This window comes from Eptatretus burgeri, chromosome 6, assembly GCF_056783735.1.
Source record: "Eptatretus burgeri isolate ZD-2024b chromosome 6, Ebu_testis_v1, whole genome shotgun sequence".
In the NCBI taxonomy this organism is placed as follows: Eukaryota; Metazoa; Chordata; class Myxini; order Myxiniformes; family Myxinidae; genus Eptatretus; species Eptatretus burgeri.
Genome location: NC_140966.1, coordinates 112,317,970 through 112,340,891, shown reverse-complemented (window position 1 = coordinate 112,340,891; position 22,922 = coordinate 112,317,970). Strand labels below are relative to the sequence as shown.

The following is a 22,922-nucleotide window of genomic DNA, read 5'->3' as shown; positions in this document are numbered from 1 at the left end:
TTGTATACATTGTCGATGCTCGTATGAGAGCGAACATACAACGCAAAGCAAGGGGGGCATGAGATGAGGGGTGGGAGTGGGAAGGACAAAACAGTGGGGAACAGAGACATGAGGAGATCTGTGGAAGGGAGAGGGATGGGGGCAGAGAACATGGGGTATACAAGATGGACATTGCAGGGACTTTCAGGAAGGAAAGCAGGAGGTGGGTGAAGGACCTTTGAAGGAGGTGGGTTTGGGGTGGACTTAAGGCGGTAGAAAAGATCGAGGATTTGGATGGGGGACGATAAGAAGTGGTGGTGAACAGCTGTTTTGAAAGCCTGGAGGGAAGAATGGGATTGAACAGAGTGAGGGAATTTATTCCAAAGGTGGGGAAAAAGGAGGAATGAAAGAGTGAAGGTGAGCAGTGATTCGTGATTTTGGTAGTTTTACCAGAAGGGGGTTGTTGGCGGATCTTGAGCACCCTGCAGAAATATGGTGGGGACAAATCGCAGACAGAGCGGGGGGGGGGGGTGGCGAGACTGGAGAGATGGTAGAAGATAGAAAGACCACCGACCTGCCTACGGTGAGAGAGTGAGAGGCCCAAAGATTCAGCCTTATCGCGGGGGATGCCAATGATCCGAAATGCCTTGGTTTCCACAGTGTGAAGCCGAGAAAGGTGGGAGGCAGGAGCACCAGCTCAGAGGAGAGAGCAGTACTCCATCAGACTGCGGACGATAGCTTTGTAAGTAGTCAGGAGCTCAGGTGGGCCGAGGAAGGACTTTGCACAACGGAGGATTCCCAGTCAGCGACTGGCTTTGGAGGGCAGTTTGGAAATGTGGCTTTCCCAGGAAAGATCATTGCAGATAGTGAGACCCAGAAGCTTGAAAGAAAGGACTTCTTCCAGAGGATTGTTGAGAAAGTGTATGGGGATTTTTCCAAACGGTCCTTTCGGAGAGACATAGTGAGAGTGTGAGATTTGTCCGGATTGAAAGACATGTTCCATGTGTTGGACCAGTTTGTGATTTTACCCAGATCTGCAGTGAGCGAAGAAGCTGCTGCTTGCCGGTCTGAGGGATGACAGATGATACGGTAGTGGGTGGAGTCATCAGCAAAGTGATGAAGAGGATTTTCCCGAGAGTCGGAGAGATCATTGATGAAAACCAGAAAAAGAACAAGGCCCAGAACGCTGCCTTGAGGAACTCCAGCCTGTGTTGGACCAGTTTGTGATTTTACCCAGATCTGCAGTGAGCGAAGAAGCTGCTGCTTGTCGGTCTGAGGGATGACAGATGATACGGCAGTGGGTGGAGTCATCAGCAAAGTGATGAAGAGGATTTTCCTGAGAGTCGGAGAGATCATTGATGAAAACCAGAAAAAGAACAAGGCCCAGAACGCTGCCTTGAGGAACTCCAGCCTGGACAGAAAGAGGGGATGAAAGAACACCATTGAGGGCCACACATTAGCTGTGACAGGAGAGGAAGTCTGCGAGCCATGAGTGGAGATGGCTTTGGATACGATAGGAAAATGGGTTTCCATAGGAAAAAAAGAAAAGAAAAAAAAACCGCTCCATATAGAGGGATGTTTCAGGAAAAAAAATGGCTGTCCATTCAAATGTGTACACAATGATACGCTTATAAACGACTCTCGGGTGAAATCAGAAGAATCTAAAAGTCGTACCTTTTATTCTCGAGCGTTTTCTGAACTGCTCAGATTTCAAAAGATGTGGAATACATCGCTAAAGTACCACAACAAGAGATTGCTAAATCGCCAATTTGTACTTCTTCTTTTTCTTCTTCCTCCCTCCTCAAAAGAATGTTAAAATGTAGCCCAGCCTAACTCAATAACTGCTGAAGCCATGATGGTGATTCCAATGCAAGGAAGTTACTTTGTTTCTGGGCTAGTGCACACAACCAAAAAAAAAAAAAATATATATATATATATATATATATATATATATATATAAAAAACATTAATCCTTTTATTATGAAAATAAATTGAATGTAACTGAGGACTCAGCCAAGCCAGGGCATGATCATGGGAGTGCGTAAAAATGGATGGTGGACAGAACCATTTCGAAAGTGATAATATCCAACCCATACCCCAAATCAACTGAAACGAGTATTAAAACAATTTATTAGCAGATGTATTTAATCCATACCAAAATATATAAAACATTAAGCATTTTATTACTTTAAAAAATTGTGGAAACAAAAAAAACATTTAAAAAACATAAAGGGATGAAATCTCAAAAAAAATAAATCAAACGATGTGGGAATGACACCACATTATGATGTCACATTACAACACCACAATCTTCTTATGGATTACCATCACGACATCTTTTGACATTTTCCTTTTGTTGTGAGATTGTGATGGATAAAGAAGAAGAATAACAACAATGAAGAATGACACCACATTATAATGCCGCACTGGCTTGGGATCTGTCGCTCAATCCCATGAGTTTGAGCCCCGTTGGCTGCTGAATTAACACTAGGTGGTGTTGACTCGGCCTGTCATCCATCCAAGGTCGGCAAAATGAGTACCAGTGTACTGGTAAGAGAGGGCACAGCATCAGCGGCATCGTCACGTCCCAACAAAATGGTAGCTACCCGGCAGCCAAGCTGTCATACACAAGAAGAAGAATAAGAAGAGACGATGCCACAGTGCGACACCACGATCCTCTTCTGGTTTACCATCACGATATCTTTTGACGTTCCATCACAATCCCATGAAAAAAGTAAAATGTCAAATAAACCAATGTCACCCGCAGGGTGACCCGTATCTTGCCAAAAGGTGACCACGTGTGACTTCTTTCAAGTCACACTGAGGCGAACAGAGCTGCTATCCACCAGGAGTGACTCCTTGAGGAATATCTGCCTACGAGAGATTCCGATGAGAATCGTTCTACAGAGTAACCATGAAAAATATGCTTTTGCCTCATAACGTCACCAAATGACGTCATAATGTCTCAAGCTTGACATACCTAGAAAGCACTCATCGAGGTGTTCAATTTGAGGTACTACACGATATGGTCCCTAAAACTTGAAAATTTGACCTTGGGGTCAAATATGTTTGACCTGAGGCGCCAACCATGAAGATCAAGGCCAATCGCCACCAAAAATTAATCAGCTGAGCGCCAGACCATGAACGATATTCCCATGAAGTTTGAAGACGATCCGATCAAAATTACTCAAAAAATAAGGGTTTCGTCGACTCCCCTGATTTGCGACAAAGTGACCTTGACCTTTGACCTTGACCTTCAAAATTTTTATGCGCTGAAAGGGACCTCTATAGGCCTCTGATATGCGAAGTTACAAAAATTTCCAATGATAACTGTGCTCTGCAGAGTGATTTATACATGATTACAAACAAACAAACAAAAAAAACACATGAAGGTCAAGACCAATCGCCACCAAAAATTAATCAGCTGAGCGCCAGACCATGAACTATATTCCCATGAAGTTTGAAGACGATCCGATCAAAATTACTCAAAAAATAAGGGTTTTGTCGACTCCCCTGATTTGCGACAAAGTGACCTTGACCTTTGACCTTGACCTTCAAAATTTTGTGCACTGAAAGGGACCTCTATAGGCCTCTGATATGCGAAGGTACAAAAATTTCCAATGATAACTGTGCTCTGCAGAATTTTTTATATGTGATTACAGACAAACAAACAAACAAACAAACAAAAAAAAACATACAAGCTGACTAACATATCTTGCAAAAACTTTGTTTTAGCAAGATAACAATGTTACATTTATATAGACATTTCAGGGATATGTTCACAAACATTAATCTTTATAAACAACTGTGTGTGATTGGTGGAAAAAAATGGCACGGTGATTTAGAAAATCTGTCATTAAGGCAAACGGTTCAGAAATCATGCATTATCAAATATATTTTGCTTTGAAACTCACAAAGGGAAACATTTAACCTTTGTAGAGCAAATCCGATAACCAAATGCTTTAGAAACAAGTCCGAGGACAAAGGAAAACCTGGTAGAACCTCCATAAGATACGGGATGAAACTTTGCCACCACGACACCCGCAACAGGCATGGCATGTCCACACACCCGCGGAGAGTCCGTACAGATCCAAATCTACCCAAATGTACCACGTCCGTGTGTGCTGTATACGTACCTCTACCTGATAGTAACTGTCGACTGCACATCCCGATCAGGACACAAACTGTACTGTACAGTTCCGTAAGTAGTTTCAGCACTCCAACGGAACACCTGGCTTGGCAAACGATTACCAATTGCCCTCGATCCAACTGTGCACCCGGAAACGCCCGTGCAATGTCCGAATTGGACAAATCGACACTTTTTTTTTTCGGAGTTGGAACTGCTGATACTTTCATATCTGGAATTTACATTTTGTAATTCTGGTTAATTTAAGAGATTCCCTCGGTTATTCATGCTCAAATGAAATAAAGCCACAAACTCTGGCGTCTCCAGGTGTTTATAGGCATTGTAATGTACCCAGCGATTCGTAGCTCTGATGAACGGGAATTCGATAATATTGTTGAGGAAAGTGAAAACAACAACTTTATCGTGAAGAAATCATTGTGGCCTGCTCCAAGTCAAGGCATGGTTGAGCAGGCCAAAAAAAAACATGACGGCTTCAGACCCCAGCGAGGCTACCCTGGAAATGCCTTTCGACCCCAGACAGCGAGGTGGCCGAGGATCGCGTGATGAAGGATATAATGAAATAAGGCCGTTAATTATCTTCAAAAGGAGTGTTTTAATTCACCCAAACAACCAATTTTCACTCTCGCACTTCCTTGGAGTTTTCTTGGTATGCATGCAAAGTTTCAGGCCGTTTGGTTTTGGAGGTTTCATGGTTTTGGAGTTATGGAGGAGACACACAGACACAGACACAGACACACTGGCAAACACACATTGCCTTTTTTATTAGTATAAATGAGTTTATTGCTTTCACTACCAGAAACTCCCTCCCCTCACTGTTTCTTGGGACAGGGAACTGATTCTTTACTGGATTGGAGTCCGGTGGATGAGGATGGAGACACTGTGCAGATGCTCTGTGCTAAAAAGGTACATGTTACTGTGCAGCTCCCACCATTGTGCACCCTCTCTGTAGTTTGGCTGAACTCACTTCTTCTACCTCCCACCCCTCCTCAGGACTCCAACTCGGTCGTGGAACTACAGAAAGCGTGCCCGCCATGTCCTGTTGAGGTGCACGATCCTGGGTTTGAGCCCGACTGGGCCGTGGTTAATAGTGTGAGACGCAAGAGGATAGCTGGGGATGGTGTGTGATTCCTTCACAACACGTTAAACGCTCTTTAAAACTCTTGCATTTCCCCCTCGTTGCCTTCTCACCACCCTCTACACCCATGTCTCCCGCTTCTTACCTCTTTCTTTTTCATCCCAGCTATCCTGGTCATCTGTTCAGAGGTGAACAGAATCTATTTCTTCCCCCACCCCCTTCTTGCTATCCCCAGCCTTCTTCTTCCTTTCTCCTGCTCTCACGAGCTCCATCCATCTGGGCCTCTGCCATCAGCTCTCCCAATGACTCTTCCTGCTTTCAGCCTCGTGCTCCTTTCCTCCAATTCACTCTTTGATCCTTTGTTAGCCTATGCCGGTTTGACTCGTGTTGAGAAGAACGTGTCTTTTTCTCGATCTTTTTATCTCAGAGCCGTTGGCCACAGATCCACCTCAAAGCCGACGAAGCAAGTGGTCATTTTGCTTCAGCTTGTCAGACCTGAAATCCATCCGCAAGAACAAACCAGGGCTGGGGTGGTCTTATCTCATCTTCATCATCCGTGACGGCACCTCCTTTCCTGCTCTCCACTTCCACCACGGAGGCTCTCGGGCTCTGCTCACCGCACTCCGACGCTATGTCGCGCTTACCAGGTGGGCGTTATTCTCTCCTTGAGAGGGCGGCGGTGCTTATTTATTTATTTATTTATTCCATTTTTTGCAGTGACCTCTCTGATAATCGTGGAGCTTTTGTTTGGTTGAGAATTTCGCACGTCTGATTATCTTTCCATCGTCGGTCATTCTAGTCTGACATCAACGACAATATGTTTGGTTGTGCAAATGTCGTGTTTGCCAAAGTACGCACAACACAACGATGAGTCATAGCCAAAAGGAGTTGCAATTTAAAGCTTATTTTGCCTTGCTTATGATTTGATTAAGGCAGCAGAAACATGCGTCCGTGACATATGTTAAAACGTTGCCCCTGAAGGTGGTGGTTTGGTGGAGCGAGATCCGTCTGTCTCTCGATGTCCTCGACACAAGACTCGACCCCTTTACCCAACATACCGTTTAACTGAACTCGTTCCGTACCACCGCTGCTTCAACATGTTTATCGCCATGTCTGTGCCCTTCAGCTCCCTTACAGACCCTCGACTCTTCCTGGTTCAGTGTCACGATACGGCGGCGCTCTCACAATCCATGGATGAACTGAAGCTTTTCAACGACACCTCTTCACACTTTGTTTCGGTCGGTCGCTAAGATCCTTTCCTCTCTCCTATTACTATCCCAAAATCCGAACATTGATACTCGAGGAGAACCCCGGACTAGGAGGCCGTGCCGCTGTTCGTGTGGTTCGGTTCTGAGTAAGTATCGATTGGATCCTGAAACGTATTTTTATTTCGTTCTCGTCCCCAATGGCAGAAATTTATCCGGGACCCTTACACTACTACAATGGGCGGTTTTTCACGGGTAACCACGTTCTTCCGCGATACGCTGGGCCCTCCTGCCGAGATCCCACGGCGCCGCCCGGCCGCAGAGGTCGCCGATCCCCTGCACGAAGCCATCCCGGGGATAAACATCAGCGAAGAGCAAGAGCCGGGATTTGAACTCATTACTTGCGTAAGCAGCGACTGACCTGTGGGCCGACACACAAGGCCCGTATGGCCATGTTTATGAGCATTCGTTCAAACAACACATGCATTGAACATGTAAGACTCGAGGTAATTACACAGACTTACCAGAGAGACATTGGCCTATTCGGTACGGCGATTGTAAACAACTGGCTAAATATACTATTTGATTGACTGCAGACGGAGCTCGGCCCACGGCCGACTGTTACACGGGGTGACCCTCTGTCCCAAGAAGAATGGGAAGGCTACATGGACAGTGCTGGCCAGCTACAGCGGATCGATGAGCTCAAGGCCGACATTCATAGAGGGGTGAGTGCTTGGGATGGAATCTTCTTCCTTGTTGACATTCTCGTCCCATCTCTCTATCGTTGCTTTGGAGCTATCGGTGAGACGGAAAGAGGAGCAGCAGGCTCGTTAGGTGGGAAATTGCAATTGGAGACTTGAACCCATGACCTTGGAGATAAAGTATTTGCAAGCAAATTCTATATCCTCTTCTATTTTACAGGGTCTGTCAAATTCACTGCGGAAGGACGCTTGGAAGTTTCTGTTGGGATACTTCCCTTGGGACAGCACTCTTGAAGAGCGGCGCACGGTGATCAAGAAGAAGGCGTGAGTACGATTCTGAAAATCGCGACTTGCTTTGTATTCAAGCACCGAGCACCCGGCCCTGCACATGCTGTCGTACACATGTCCTCACGTCTTCTATCTCAAATTCCCCTCCAGTGATGAGTATTTTCGTATGAAGTTGCAGTGGAAGTCAGTAAGCGAGCAACAAGAAAAGCGCAACTCGCACCTGCGTGATTGCCGAAGCCTCATTGGTATGACTGGGGGTTTCACGCACATTTCTGCAACTGGGGTAGAGGGGTTTCACCTGCATTGCTACGACTGAGGGGAGGGAGGGGGGTTCCATGTGCATTGTTTCGATGGAGGGGGCTCTCTGGTATTCTTACGACTGTTGGGAGGGTGGGGTTTCTGTGTCATTTCTGGAAAGGAGCACAGCACCCCCTCCCCCCCCCCGCACCCCTCTCACTCATGTATTACTGCCACCTTGTTTGGTGATGAAAGGGTAGTGATTTGTTTCCCCTTTCTTGCAGAAAAGGATGTGAATCGCACCGACCGAACTAATAAATTCTACGAGGGAGTGAACAACCCAGGACTGAGCCTTCTCCACGACATTCTCATGACCTATTGCATGTACGACTTTGACTTGGGTGAGTTTCTTTCGCAATGCAACGACGATCCTGCACCAGCAACCACGGGACTCGGTTGGGGATCGTTTTGATGTGTTTGTCGGGATCGTTACTGACATGAGACAAAGCAACGGTAATCTAATGGCTGACGGCTGCTGGAAGGCCTCGTGCTGGGCATTTCAAAACCTCCACCATGGAGCTCAGTGCCGTAAATCGATGATGGTTTGTAAGGTGATGATCTGTAAGAACTGAGATTGGCCCTCAATTCCATGTGACCATGCACAGGTTACGTGCAGGGAATGAGCGACCTACTCTCACCAGTCTTGTACGTCCAGGAGAGCGAGGTCGATGCGTTCTGGTGTTTCGTGGGATTCATGGAGCTCGTGGTTAGTATGAATGGCTCCTTTCACGTCAAAAAGGGCAGATCGTTCATTTTTATTTTGTGTTAGATTGAATGTTTGACCGATTTGTTGGTTCGAGGGTTTTTGGGTATTCCTGCACAACAAAGGGGGGAATTTAGCCAATCAGGGGCTTTGCTTGTGGTAACGGGCACATTGCACTTTCTAATTGGTATGTGAGATTTGTTTGACTGCTGTCCCAAACACGTCCTAATGCTAAATGTCAATAAATAATGGAAGCATTCATCCTCACAAGCTAGTTGAGGCAAGACAGCCGGCTTAACGAATTGTCCATGGGATGGGGTGCTGCTTGTTGTCACACCCATCGCTGGCAGGGCGTGAGTGGGATTTTGGAGATGCATCTGACTCCACCTGTTGCAGTTGGAATCTGACTCTTAATGGATCAGGAAAGCCAGATCCCTACATCGAGCGATTCTGCCCGTTTAATCCGTGCCGTCCACTTGTGCTTGCAGAGGACTAACTTTGAGGAGAACCAGCAAGGCATGAAGCAGCAGCTTGAGCAACTGAGTACACTGCTGCACCTGCTCGACCCTGCGTTCTGTGATTACCTCGGTGAGTATTCCTCTCACAGACAGAATTGTTTTTAATATGGTGATACAAAAGGTTCACACACCAAGGAGTGCACAGTGTGTGATGAGGATATCTCGGCCGAAACAAAAATGCATGCTCTCATCTGAGATTATGTGTACGTGTGCAAGAATCACAGGCGCGAGCCTCGTTAAAACGGTCGGCTTATTCAGCTGCTCCAGGCCGGATCATGGGTCGATTCACTGCGATAGCGTACCGGTGGGGAAAGCGAGCCAGTCGACGTGCTGTGCTCGTTTTACCAGCCGAGCGGAGCTGATGAGGCGTGTCACACGGTCGGGTTTGTGGGCCGATCGCCTGCATCCAATTATTCCTTCGACGGATGTTCCAATAATTGCAACAACGATCATGACCACTCAAATTGATCTCGAGACCAACTTGTATTGGTTCATTAATGATGGTACACGGGGGATAGGAATACAACGAAGCAAAGCACAACAATCAACATGAAAAAAAAGCAATGAGAGATTCATACCTACCGTCCCATCGAAATGCTTCTGCATGGAATAATGGTGAAGATGGAAACAAAATAATGTCTGAAATACATTTTCTACCGGTCATGCTATAAATACCGCCTTGGGCACGTCTGGAGGTAGGAGAGGGAGAGGAGAGGAGAGATGGATCTGACTTGCAATGTCAGATACTTACAAACACCGGGGGGGGGGGGGGCACGAACATTTGTGGCTTCATTTCATTTCTGCAAATGCCATAACCTTTACAATCTCATAATCTCAGCTGAATTTCAAAATTTATACTTCCTTATTGACTTCAGCAGTGGTAACGACTGTGGAAAAAAAAAGTATTCATTTGTCCAATTCTGACAGTGCCTGACATTCCAGGTGTCTCCGGGTGCATGGTGTTTATGTGACCGATGGGCCATCACTAATCACTTGCCAGGCCAGCCGTTCCTTATCGATCATTTCGTTGGAGTGCTTGCTTGAGTGCTTAATCCACTTGGCGAGCGCTCTACAACATTCGCACTGTCACTGGATATACCGATCGACTTGAACAAAGATCAGGTCCACTCGGCTGCATTTGGTCTCGTGTTGTCATGATGTGCGTCGCACGGTGGCTGGCTCGCTGAAAATATGCAACTTTATTTTACACCACGTTTCCTCTTTTTACACGACCTACTTTCATTATACATCCCATCACTTCGGCATAGATAGATGCATATAAAACTAGAAGGGCACTCGGCAGAGCGGATACCTCCGCCACGTCATACCTGATCCACGAGAACATATCGGACCCGATACGTGTTTGAAATATCATGCTATACAGTACTATAGCGTTTTTGGCCCGATCTCTCAATGGTGAAGAATCACTTGAAAATTAAATAATTCTCATATCCAGATCCAGATTCGGATCTTCTCCAAAATCGAATCAGTTCGTGCTGTCAAATCCTGAACATAACCTCCGCCACCGAAGGTGCTGGAGGTAAAACGTCAACGTGTCATTTTTGAAAGTTTCTTCAACCGTTTTGTTGGAGTGGTTCAGTGGTTCAGCCACTCGGGCGAGCGCTCTTCAAGCTTCGATGGTAATACCGTGGCACGGTTCTCCATGGGGACATTTCCGGAGTTAGGAAGGCAAAATAAATTGGATGGTTGCAATTGGTAAAAAATGTTTTCATTTGTTACGAAGCAATGAATCGCCACATCACGGCTGGATAGCTGCTCACTTTAAGCTGTCTAGCCTGGGTTCGAATCCTGACCCAGCTATAAACTGTCATACCGGTGCTTCACACACAGGGTGATTCATGAATGTGTGTGCCGTCCCTCGGATGGACGTTCAACTGGATATCACATCTGCGAGAACCCCTCCCCTCACCCTCCCCCTCTCTCTCTCCTCCACCCCTCTCCATCTCTCTCCCACCCCTCCTCCTCACTCTGCTCCCCCAAACCCCTCGAGTCCCCAACTACTCTCACTCTGTTCAGCATTTCCAGTTTGGTTTTGAATTTAAAACTGCTTCCCCATAATGTAGCATGTACGAATCAGATTTGGAGTGAGCCGACTGGAGGGGTACATTTGCGAGCATGCAGGCAGGTCTTTTCTAGGGAGATAGCATGGGTTTTAAATGCTCCTGCCTGGTTTTATATTGAACACGGTGGTTTAAAATAAAATCTTGCTGTTTGGGCGTGTTTTTATTGCCCTTCCCTTCCCTTCCCCTCAGGCTGCCTTCCCTTCTCATGCTGCCTTCCCTTCCACTCACGCAGCCTTCCCTTCCACTCATGCTGCCTTGCCTTCCCCTCAGGCTGCCTTCCCTTCTCATGCTGCCTTCCCTTCCACTCACGCAGCCTTCCCTTCCACTCATGCTGCCTTGCCTTCCCCTCACGCCGCCTTGCCTTCCCCTTGCGCCGCCTTGCCTTCCCCACGCGCCGCCTTGCCTTCCCCTCGCCCCTCCTTGCCTTCCCCTCGACCCTCCTTGCCTTCCCCTCGCGCCGCCTTGCCTTCCCCTCGCGCCGCCTTGCCTTCCCCTCGCGCCGCCTTGCCTTCCCCTCGCGCCGCCTTGCCTTCCCCTCGCGCCGCCTTGCCTTCCCCTCGCGCCGCCTTGCCTTCCCCTCGCGCCGCCTTGCCTTCCCCTCGCGCCGCCTTGCCTTCCCCTCGCGCCGCCTTGCCTTCCCCTCATACTCACGCCTTGCCTTCCCCTCGCGCCGCCTTGCCTTCCCCTCGCGCCGCCTTGCCTTCCCCTCGCGCCGCCTTGCCTTCCTCGCGCCGCCTTTATTCCCCTCACGCCGCCTTGCCTTCCTCGCCCCTCCTTGCCTTCCCTCACTCACTTGCCTTCCCCTCGCGCCGCCTTGCCTTCGCCTCGCGCCGCCTTGCCTTCCCCTCGCGCCGCGTTGCCTTCGCCTCGCGCCGCCTTGCCTTCCCCTCGCGCCGCCTTGCCTTCCCTCGCGCCGCCTTGCCTTCCTCGCCTTCCTCGCCGCCTTGCCTTCCCCTCGCGCTCGCCTTGCTTCCCTCGCGCCGCCTTGCCTTCCCCTCGCGCCGCCGCTTCTCCTTGCTTTCCCCTCGCGCGCCTTCCCCTCGCGCCGCCTTGCCTTCCCTCGCGCCGCCTTGCCTTTCCCTCCCCCTCCCTCACACTTACCTCCTCCCAAACCCCGCCCCTCCCAACTTCCCCTTCCTCTCTCTCACCTCCCCCCAAATTCCCAGACTGTATAGTGACATTTGGTGAAACATCGCTCTCCTCACCCCACCCCCTTCCTCGTCCTTCCTAACTCCCCCACCCTTGTTCTCCCACCCCTGTTTCCCACTCCCTCCTCTCTCTCTATGACTACCCTCCATCCTCTCCTCCCTCCCCTATCCCTCCTCCCTTCTCTGTCACTCCCTTCCTTCTTTCTCCTCCCCCTCCCCTTAATATACCCATCAGCGAATTGATGGGTTGTATTTGCTCATATCTATCTATAATTCCAGCTGTGTGTGTGTGTGTGTGTGTGTGTGTGTGTGTGTGTGTGTGTGTGTGTGTGTGTGTGTGTGTGTGTGTGTGTGTGTGTGTGTGTGTGTGTGTGTGTGTGTCTGTGACCGCTGTTTCTCGACAACTACTGGTCCGATGTAATTGAAACTTGCCAGGTATATTGCTGGGGACCTGAGTATGTGCCTTTTCAAGGTTTAATATTAACCAGACAAGTGGTTCCCAAGTTATGGCCATTTATTTACCAAACCAATAACAGGACATGTTGCTGCGTAGGCGTGGCCAATGAGAAAAGGGCGCCATTTAGTTACCAATGACAGGACACGTTGCTGCGTAGGCGTGGCCGATGGGGAAGAGATCCTCAGCCGCGTTCCCCATTACGGGTTACAACGTACGGACTTCCGGATAGTGATAACTTACTGTATTCTAATAATTTCTCGATTTCTTATACGCAATTATAGATAAACACAATGCCCCAATCCAGTCGTCCTTTACGAGAGCGAAGGAACAGCCTGTGTGGTTGTTGTTTCTGGCACGCAGTTTGAAAATTATTTTTATTTTTTTTGCACGTACGGACACGTACTAGTACCTATAAAAGGAAAACAATCTCTTTGTGTGTGTTCTATGCATGGCCCTATCTTTCAACTTACAAACTCCAAACTCAGGAGACAAATACAACTTTGTGTGGAAGGTAACATAGGCTACGTGGCCGCGGCCTCATGCAGGGATGTCGGGGGCGGGGAGGGGGTGTAAATTCTCAATGTAAATGTGTACCATGTAGCGCCCACCTGGTGGTGGGCGCAGAGGATATTACAATTTCCAAATTTCCTTTGGCTACAAAGTGTTACTTCAGCGCATTTCTCCTCCTGCGCAGCACCTGTAAATCTTCCAATATATTCATACAGCTGCTGCACATGCATCGAGGGTGCTGTGCCACTCTCTTTATGCTTCACTAAAAAGCTGAGACATCCTCATTTGAACATCTCGTATTCAAGTTCCTATCCATTGAAACTGTAACGATTCTTGATACACAGGTGCTTTACTCTCTCGGGCCCAGGCCATAACGAGGAAATTCTCAACGACCAAATGATGCCACCTATTATGTGCCCATATCCTCTTTTTTTTGTCTTTTTTTACACCTTTGTCTGACTGACTCTCTCTGTCTGTCTCTCTGTCTCTGTCTCTCTCTGTCTCTCTCTGTCTCTCTGTCTCTGTCTCGTCTGCAGAAGCGCACGACTCTGGCAATCTGTACTTCTGCTTTCGCTGGCTTATCATCCACTTCAAGCGGGAGTTTTGCTTCCCAGACATTCTGCGCATGTGGGAGGTAAATCATTATTTATTATTATTTTTATTATTGCGAAAACACCTGCTCTTTGCATGAGTGAACGGGGAGAGTACAGTGGGTGGGGATGGGGGATGCGTGGGGAGTTTGCAGGGGTGGAGGGAGTAGCGGGGGGGGGGCAGGAAGAGGCATAACTTTAAGTTGTCCATCCCAACTTACTAGAACATTCCCATGTACAACCACCAAGTTGATTCATTTTGTCCCCTAAAAAAATAAATCTTCCACGTATGTTTCAACGCATTCTCCCCACATTTATGATGGCTATCATTTTCATTTAACAATAACAGGTAATTGTCGTATTTTAGAATGATATGTACAGCTTACGGGAGTTTCCATGTTTTGTTTTTTTTGTTTTAATTTTTTTTTATTTTTTGGGGATAACATCCCCTTTCCAGGTTAGTCTGTCTCACAGTGCAGGAGTACAGTCGCTGGTGTGATGATTCACCCACTTTTGATAACTATAATAGCATTTGGTAAAGCACATACCTCCGCCGGGCTGAGAAGTTTGTTTTAAATTCCACTGATAAGCCGGATATGCATCTGAACCTTAACCAAAATCGAATCGGCTTCTTCTTGCCAACCAACCCACTCGTCGACATCGTTTTCTCGCAACCGTCCACAGCATTTTGAGATATCGTGCTATGTATCGTTTTTGGCCCGATCTCTCAACGGTGTAGAATGACTTGAAGGATTAAAAAATTCTCTCGTCCAGATCTTCACCAAAATCGAATCGATTGGTCCTTGACACGCACCCACCCTGTGCACCAATAATCATCTGAATCCTTCCATAACGTGTTGAGATGGCTTGCTCACAGCCAGACAGACAAACAGGGGTGAAAACATAACCTCCGTCCAACTTCAGTGATGGAGGCAATTACCCACTTTAACATAAAAGTTAAAATGTAAGTTGGAGGTCGCCATCCCAACTTAGTGAAACGTTTCCAGCACACCGAGCGTACACCAACCACATTTCAACTCATGTTGGCCAGTGGTTTAGGAGTGCATAAAATGCAGGATCATCAGGAGGAACCCGAATAAGAAAAGAGCAAAGATGGAGTCAGCAGGAGAAACCTGGAAAGGATTTGGGTTTCAGCCGCTGCTCCTCGACCCTAAAACCCATCCAGGTACAGCCAAGTGAGCATTGCAGAAAAATTTCTGGAAGGATTCACTTCTCTGAGATGGATAGATAAAGAAAGAGAAATGAGGAGTAGAAGATAAAAGAAAAAAAAAAGGAGCAATAATTTGAATGAACAAAGAGAATTGTGAAAAAAATAAAAAAGAAGTGTGAGAGGAACAAAGAACAAAGATTTTGGGAAGAACACAGACAAATATATTTGAGCAGTTACTGCCCAGAGTCAAACGCAGCTGAAATCCAACTGAGGGCAATCTCAGTTTCTTCCACAAAGCTCGGAACAAGTTTGTGTCTACGCTCAGGAGAGCCAGGAAACAACGTCTTTCTAATCTCAAGTCTGAACTCTCAAACCTGTCTCCCTCCTCCAAATCCTGGTGGCGTGTGGTTAAGTCTGTTTCTGGTGTATGTTCCCCCTCCATCTCCTCCCTTACCTCAAATGGCCACACAGCTGACACTGCACGTGAAAAGGCTGAGTGCCGAAACTCTGTGTTTGCTTCTAAATCTTGTGTCCAAAACTCATCACTTTCTGTACCCACTGTACCCAGTCGCACCCGACTGTCTCTGGACTCTGTGTCCTTTTCTCCCGACAAGGTGGAGAGCTTGCTGTCAAACCTCGACTCAGATTCTGCAACCGGTCCAGATGGCATCAGCCCACGTGTCCTAAAAACCTGCTCCTCTGCTCTTGCTCACCCTCTCTCTCTGTTCGATTCACCCTCTCATTTACTCAAGGTCATCCGCCATCAGCTTGGAAATCAGCAAACATTGCCGCCCTGCATAAAAAGGTGCAAAAACAGATCCCTGCAACTACAGACCAATCGGCCTTCTCCCAATCATCAGCAAGGTTATGGAATCTATTATCGCTTCAGACATCAAATCCTTCCTCTTCTCCAATGGCTTGATTTCCGATAATCAATTTGGATTCAGATCAGGTCACTCTACCCTGGATATGCTGCTTCTGCTCTCCCAACAATGGATGGAGGTCCTCAATGCTGGACATGAAATAAGAGCAATATCCCGAGACGTATCACGTGCTTTTGACACGCTCTGGCACCTTGCCCTGCTCACCAAACTCTTCCGATGGTATCCAAGGCAATCTCCACTCTCAGCTCGCAGACTTCCTCTCCAGTTGCAGCCAACGTGTGGCCCTAAATGGAGTGCTCTCATCCCCTTTTCCTATCCAGGCTGGAGATCCTCAAGGCAGTGTTCTGGCCGTGTGCTTTTTCTAATCTTCATCAATGATCACCCTGACTGAAAAATCCTCTTAATATTTTTGCTGATGACTCCACCCTCTGCCGTACCATGTCTCTTCTCTCAGATCGGCAGGCAGCAGCCTCCTCACACTCTGCAGACCTGGATAGAATCACAAGCTGGTCAAACAGTTGGAACATGTCTTTCAATCCTGAAAAATCTCACACTCTCACTATGTCTCTCTGAGAAGACCGTCTGGAACCACCACCCCCCTCAACCCCCCCATCCCAGCCCCCATCTCCTTTTTCAACAATCCTCTTGAAGAAGTTCTGTATCTCAAGCTTTTGGGCCTTAGTATCTGCCATAATCTTTTCTGGGAAAGCCACATTTCCAAACTGGCCTCCAAAGCCAGTCACCGACTGGGCATCTTCTGTTGTGCAAAGTCCTTCCTTGGCACACCTCAGCTCATAACCACATACAAAGCTTTCATCTGCAGCCTGATGGAGTACTGCTCTCCCCTTAGGCTAGTGCTCCTGCGTCTCATCTTTCTCGGCTTCATGCTGTGGAAACCGAGGCTTTTAGGATCATTAGTATCTCCCACGATGAAGCTGAGTCTGGGTCTTTCACTCTCTCACCGCAGGAAGGTCAGTGGACTTTGTCTTCCACCAACTCCTCTCCAGCCTTGAACCCCCTGCTCTGTCAGTGCTGTCCCCCTAATATTTCTGCAGGGTGCTCAAGGTCTGTCAGCAACCCCCTACTGGTGAGACTGCCAAAATCAAGAATCCCTGCTCACCTTCACTCTTTCCTTCCTCTTTTTTTTTTTCTCACCTTTGGAACAAACTTCCACACTCGCTTCATTCCCACTCTTCCCTCCAGGTCTTTATAACAGCAGCTGTTCACCACCATCATAGCTTTGCCCAGCCAAACTTTGATCTTTTACACCCCCGTTAATCCACCCCAAACCCACCTCCTTCAAATTCCGTTTTCCTTTCTGCAAGTCCCTGTAGTGTCCATCTTGTGTACCCCACCCCGTCCCTCTCCCTTCCACAGATCTCCTGACATGTCTGTTCCTTAATGTTGTTGTGCTTCCCTCTCTCATCCCCTCTTGTCTTCTGCTCCTGCTCCTTCCTGTTCCCTTTCAGGTTAGGCCAGATTAGATCTGTGATTTGCTGCAGGTACCATGTAAACCTGTACTAACCTGTTCCATGGTCGGGTTGTTGGCGACTAAACCGTCTCCCTGACCAGGTTCCATGGTGAGGAGGGTGTTTGGATATGGACACCCAGCAGGATGAAGAACAAAACCTGTCAAAGGGCGGAGGAATTTCTTGTAAGCCAACGGCCATCCATATCTAGTGCCCAACTGTGTCTTCGGACGTCGTCCTGCAGTTGGGTTACTTTTTTTTTAGGGGTTGGTGGCAGGATTTGCACTCACCAACATAAAACCCTTCACTCTGCAAAACACAAGAAAAACGCAAAGAAAATTGAAAACCCACTCCATCGGAGATCCTCCTTTGCAGCTGCCCTCCGCAGGATAGCTCACCGGATTACGGGATTGGGGCAAAGCCTTTGGGACCCCCACTCTATGATGATGGGAAGAAAACCATGGCGTAACCTTCCCGGGGTCAGATTTCAGTAGTGTGTGTGTCGAGGTGGTGCTGAGGTGTCGTCCACCAGACGGCATTCTCCTTGGGTTAACCTGAGGCAGTCCCTTCGGGAGAGAGGATGATCACCTGTCTGTTTTCATCTGAGCTTAAATGTTTGAACATTGGAATTGCAGCACTCTCTGAGGTTTGGAGACCGGATTGTGGCGAGATCATGGCGGGTGGTTCCACCTACTATTGGTCTGGTCGCTCTGATGGTTACCATGCCCAAGGAGTTGCTGTAGTTGTGTCCAAAATAAGCTGACTCATTTGAGTCCAAAATAAGCTCACTAAATGAGCGTATTATGAGACGAAGGATTCGTCACTCCTTGTGTGTCGTTTCCCTGGTCTCTGGATATGCTCAGACTGAGGCGAGTGATCTCACCGTGAAGGATGCATTCTATGCCATACTGCGATTGATCAGTGCCCCAGGTGAGATACTCTTTCTGTCTTGGGGGATTTCAATGCATCGACTGGAACTGATGGGGATAGTTATGAGACGTTTGTTTCTCCCCATGGGTCTGGAACTGTGAACCAGAATAGGACTAAGTTCTTTGACTTTGCAAGAAGTCATGGATTGAGGGTGGCTCGTTCATGGTTTCAGCACCCACAAGCTCATCGCCGGACTTGGTATTCCAACACTGGTGGTGTGGCAAAGGAGGTTGGCCATGTGCTTGTTGATGGTCGCTGGAGGATGATCCAGAACTGCAGGGTCGACCAGAGTGCTCATTTCCTCAATGCCGACCACAGACTTGTGATAGCAACTCTGAAGTTACAGCTTAAATGCGGGAGAATGGTACCATCTCAGCCTAGGCTGGATGTTGGCAAGCTCAAAGATGAGAGGGTAGCTGAGGAGTTTGTGAACAGGCTGAGTGGAGATTTGGGGAGTCTGGGTGCTTTGGGGAATCCTGAGGAGTTGTGGAGTGCCTTCAAGACCACCGTCCTTGATGTTGCCGGTGGATGTCTTGGAACTCACCGTAGGGCAAAGAAGAATTTTGTCTCTCAAAGGACACTGGATACCATTGACCAGAGTCACAGGGCCAGGCTGAGTGCAGAGCTGAGCTGTTCAGGGAGTTGAGGCATAAAACTGTACGTGCGCTAAGGGTGTACAAGGAGGCCAATGTGTGAGGAATCTGTGGCGATAGAGCATCACCTGTGCTCAGGTGTTTCTCATCCTGCATGAAGGGGAATTCGCACATTGTGTTCATCCAAGCCCGTCCCTCTGTGTACTGCACTTAAAGCAGAGTGTGGTGGGCTCTGGACAGAGGAGTCTGAAGTGAAGGCCCGCTGGGTCGGTTACTTTGAGCGGTTGTACCAGGCTGATCCACCAGCTGTTGGGTTAGATGACTGGGAAGTTACTGTCCCTATTGCTGACCCTCCAATCAACTGTGGTACACCTTAGTTTGTGGAAATACAGGCTGCGGTGAAATGGTTGAAACGGGGTAAAGCTCCAGGGATCTGTGGTATCCATGCTGAACCTCTCAAGGCTGGTGGAAATGCTGCACTCGTGTCATTGCATGCAGTTTTGTGCTCTGCCTGGAACACAGGCATCATCCCAACTGACTGGAAGAGGGGCCTTGTTGTCCCTCTCCGTGGAAAGGGAAGGGTGATCGCTAGGACTGCAACAACTACCGAGGGGTGACGCTGCTCTCAGTGCTGGGCAAGGTCTTTGCTCGGATAATTTTTGATTGGTTTTGCCACCATCTGCTTGAGCACCAGCGTCCAAAGCAGTCAGGTTTCACACCAAAGAGGTCAACGATTGACCGTATCCTTGCTCTTCGGGACCTCACCGAACACAGATGAGAGTTTCGGCAGGAGCTGCCTGCAGCCTATGTTGATCTCTGTAAAGCGTTTGATTCAGTGAATCGGGATGCCCTCTGGAGGATTCTTGGTCTTCGTGCGGTGCCACCAAAACTGATCAATCTGATGTCTGAACTCTACTCTGGTACTGAGAGTGCTGTGAGATGTGGTGGTACCATCTCTGACTTATTTCCAGTTGTTAATGTAGTTCGTCAGGGGTGTGTACTGATTCCCACACTTTTCAGTGCTTGTATGGACTGGATTCTGTGGAGGATGTCGGAGAGGTCAAGCTGTGGTGCATCGTTTGGGAATGTCAAGATCTCTGACATTGATTTCGCAGACGATGCAGTCATCTTTACAGAGACTGGATATCCTTTTGGGGGCTCTCGAAGTGCTGCATGAGGAGTCTGAGCAACTGAGGTTATGGGTTTCCTGGTTCATAACTAAGATCCAGGCTTTCAATGACGTCTTGTACACCACTATCCTGTCTGTTCCTGTTTGTGGTGAGGATGTTGAGGTCACTGAGAGATTCACTTACTTTGGCAGTGATATTCATGTCTCTGCTGGCTGTGAGCCAGAGGTCAACAGACGTCTGGGTCGGGCCTGGGGAGTCATGGATTCACTGGATCATGGAGTGTGGCACTGCCAGTACCTGTGCGGCAGGACGAAAATCCGAGTTTTAGGTCCTTGGTGCTTGCAGTCTTGCTCAATGGATGTGAGACTTGGACTCTGACCAGCGATCTGAGATGGAGACTTAATTCCTTTGGTTCCAGGTCTCTTCAGAGAATCCTTGTTTATCGCTGGTCGGACTTAGTGTCCAACGAGCGGTTGCTGAGAGAGACTCAAATGAGATTTGTTACCTGCATAGTCCGTGAGCATCAGTTCCCGCTGTATGGACATGTGGCTCGTTTTCCTGACTCTGATCCTGCTCACCAGATTCTTTCAGCGATGGAGTCTCGTGAGTAGAGGAAGCCAATGGGCCGACGACGTGCCTCGTGGTTGCAGCAGGTTTATCAGCATCTCAAGTAGATGGGGATGGGTCAGGCATCTGCCTGGGAGATGGCCAGACGGAGGCCTCTTGAGTATCGGCGGAAAGTGGACGCAGCGACGCGCTGCTCCGGCGCATGCTCCCATACCTGATCTGACTTTTGATATATGTTCTGTGTGTTGGCTCTTATGTGAGCCTCAACTGAGTTTTCAAAAACAATAAATTCATTCTAATTCTTGCTTTTTATTTTCTTTTATGCAGCAGCTCAACCCGAATCCTATCCAGATTCCCCCTGATGACTCCATATTTGCTCTTTACCTATTTGGATTCCTTCTGATGACTCCAGTGCAGTATTTGGTTTTCCGTTTGATTTGGTTTTAGACTGAGAGTGGAAGTTTTGAATGATGTTTGCTTTTAAAGAGAGAGTTAAAGTTTAAACGAAGTTTGGTTTTAGATTGGGATTAAAAAAAAAAAAAGTTAAACTGGAGATTAACAACAAACTAGGTTTGGTTCTGGATTCTAATCACTCTTCTACCTGTCGGCGCACTACATGATATACATTTACACGGATAATTTGTGCCCCCGTCCCTCCCCTCCTGACCCCCCGCAACTATTAATTTCTTTAACACGTAAAACCTTCCCGTGTACACACCAAGTACTTCCAACAAATTTCAACTTTTTGCTGATGTGGATCCTTTCGTTTGGAATTTCTGCAGGTGATGTGGACTGGTCTGCCTTGCCCTGGGTACCACCTCCTCCTCTGCTGTGCCATTCTCGATGCAGAGCGTGACGTCATGATTGATGGGAAGTTTGGATTCAACGAGATCCTCAAGGTTTTTGCACGCTTTTCTTCCTCTCCCATTACTCGAAGTAAAACGAACGAGGATGGCGTTGCACGTGTGTATGTACTGTCGGGACTTCGACACCCGCGTAAAATCGCGAGGGCTCCGATCACCGGGTGCAATTGTGTGTCAGGACGTTATTCCAGGCGCCACCCGGTCACCTCGCTCTCTTGCCTGTACTTTCTTGCAGCATGTCAATGAGCTGTCCATGAAGCTGGATGTGGAGGACATCTTGCGTCGAGCAGACGCCATCGCTCTGCAGCTGGCCGATTGCAAGGTGACGACACATCTAACTCTCGTGTTCCACGATGCCGTCTCGCTCTTCCCTTTCCTGACCTTTTTGTTTTAAAAGATGAAAAAGCAAAACAAATTGAGGGTGTGTAGTTTCCAATGAGGACCCGTCTGTGGTTCGAGCATTGGACCATCTGAGTTGTTCTTTTTGACATAGTTGAGGTGTGTGTGCATGTCAATGTATAAGCAAAGACATTCGTTCATCTCTACATCCATTGGGGTATCACTGTGTATCTTATTGTTCTTGAAGAAACGTTGACACCCCTACATTCAGCGAGGTCATTCGGAAGATCTCTCTTGGATCGCCGTCTTTCACACAGAGAACACATCCTGAGGTACTGAACATCACTTGTGGAGAGTTTGAGTTTTCTTCCTCGACCACTTCCATTGTCCACAGTGCCAGTTTAGCGTATCCTCCTCAGAGTCTTGGATATGGCTTCTGCTCAAACATGGAGTCGGGATGCAATCTGCCGCATGGAGTAGTCTTCACTTGCTAACACTTTGATTTATAGATGCTTGTCATGTGATTCCTTCCAAGGAACTGTAGTGTTCAGCACATTACAATGAAATCACTACCTCGTTGTACTTTTATCGTTGTATTGCTTCAGCAGTTGTGGAACGTCATGATTGTTCTGGTATGACAACCAATCATGGTGTACTGTATCGTCATGTAACTGTACTATGGGGTGTTTGATTGTGAACCAGACAGCCGGGCGTCATTACACCTGGGATGTGATTCTATCACGTGGTATTTGCATTTTATACCCAGTTTTTCCTCTGTTTCTGAAACTATTTATAGAGATTGAGATAGAGATAGAGAGAGAGAGATATTGTTTTTGCAACGTTTATGAACATGCATTCACGCAACTACAAACCGTTCTTGGATGCATCACTTCCTTCCCTTTCTCAGGAATTGCCAATGGCTGTGCAAGAGATCCTCGGCCAGACCAGGAGCCCCCCGGCGTCCCTGTCTCCCACGGAGCGTAGCCCGAGTCCCTCCTCCATCACCACCCCGCCCGATTTGACAGCCTACATCGCTGACAGCAGTCTCGAGATGCTCCAGGATGAGGAGGCCATAAACTGAGGAAGGACCTTCCGCTCGTTCCCACACGTACCTGATCGGTCATGAAAGGCGGTCGCTTCCTCCGCGTGTACTTGCTGAAAGCAACCCAGATGGACATCTTGGAAATCTTAAAAATTAATCCATTGAAACTCGTTTTTATCATCGTTTCCCTCATTACTGCCAATCCCAAAAACATGCGTGGAGTTAAATTCAG

At 47.9% G+C, this 22,922-nt stretch overlaps 1 protein-coding gene across 1 annotated transcript in view; it reads left to right on the top strand.

The window, feature by feature from the left end:
* TBC1D17 (TBC1 domain family member 17) overlaps positions 1–22,922 on the top strand; it is a 30,514-nt gene that overhangs the window by 6,115 nt on the left and 1,477 nt on the right. The window contains exons 3-17 of the mRNA XM_085886840.1: positions 4,955–5,029; positions 5,117–5,243; positions 5,629–5,848; positions 6,328–6,439; positions 6,614–6,811; positions 7,003–7,131; positions 7,328–7,431; positions 7,546–7,640; positions 7,917–8,033; positions 8,298–8,398; positions 8,884–8,983; positions 13,649–13,746; positions 21,229–21,345; positions 21,545–21,631; positions 22,556–22,922. The exon at positions 22,556–22,922 is cut by the window's right edge and continues 1,477 nt beyond it. Of these exons, the coding sequence (XP_085742966.1) occupies positions 4,955–5,029; positions 5,117–5,243; positions 5,629–5,848; positions 6,328–6,439; positions 6,614–6,811; positions 7,003–7,131; positions 7,328–7,431; positions 7,546–7,640; positions 7,917–8,033; positions 8,298–8,398; positions 8,884–8,983; positions 13,649–13,746; positions 21,229–21,345; positions 21,545–21,631; positions 22,556–22,729 (1,854 nt within the window). The 3' untranslated portion in view covers positions 22,730–22,922. The remainder of the gene's footprint in view (positions 1–4,954; positions 5,030–5,116; positions 5,244–5,628; positions 5,849–6,327; positions 6,440–6,613; positions 6,812–7,002; positions 7,132–7,327; positions 7,432–7,545; positions 7,641–7,916; positions 8,034–8,297; positions 8,399–8,883; positions 8,984–13,648; positions 13,747–21,228; positions 21,346–21,544; positions 21,632–22,555) is intronic.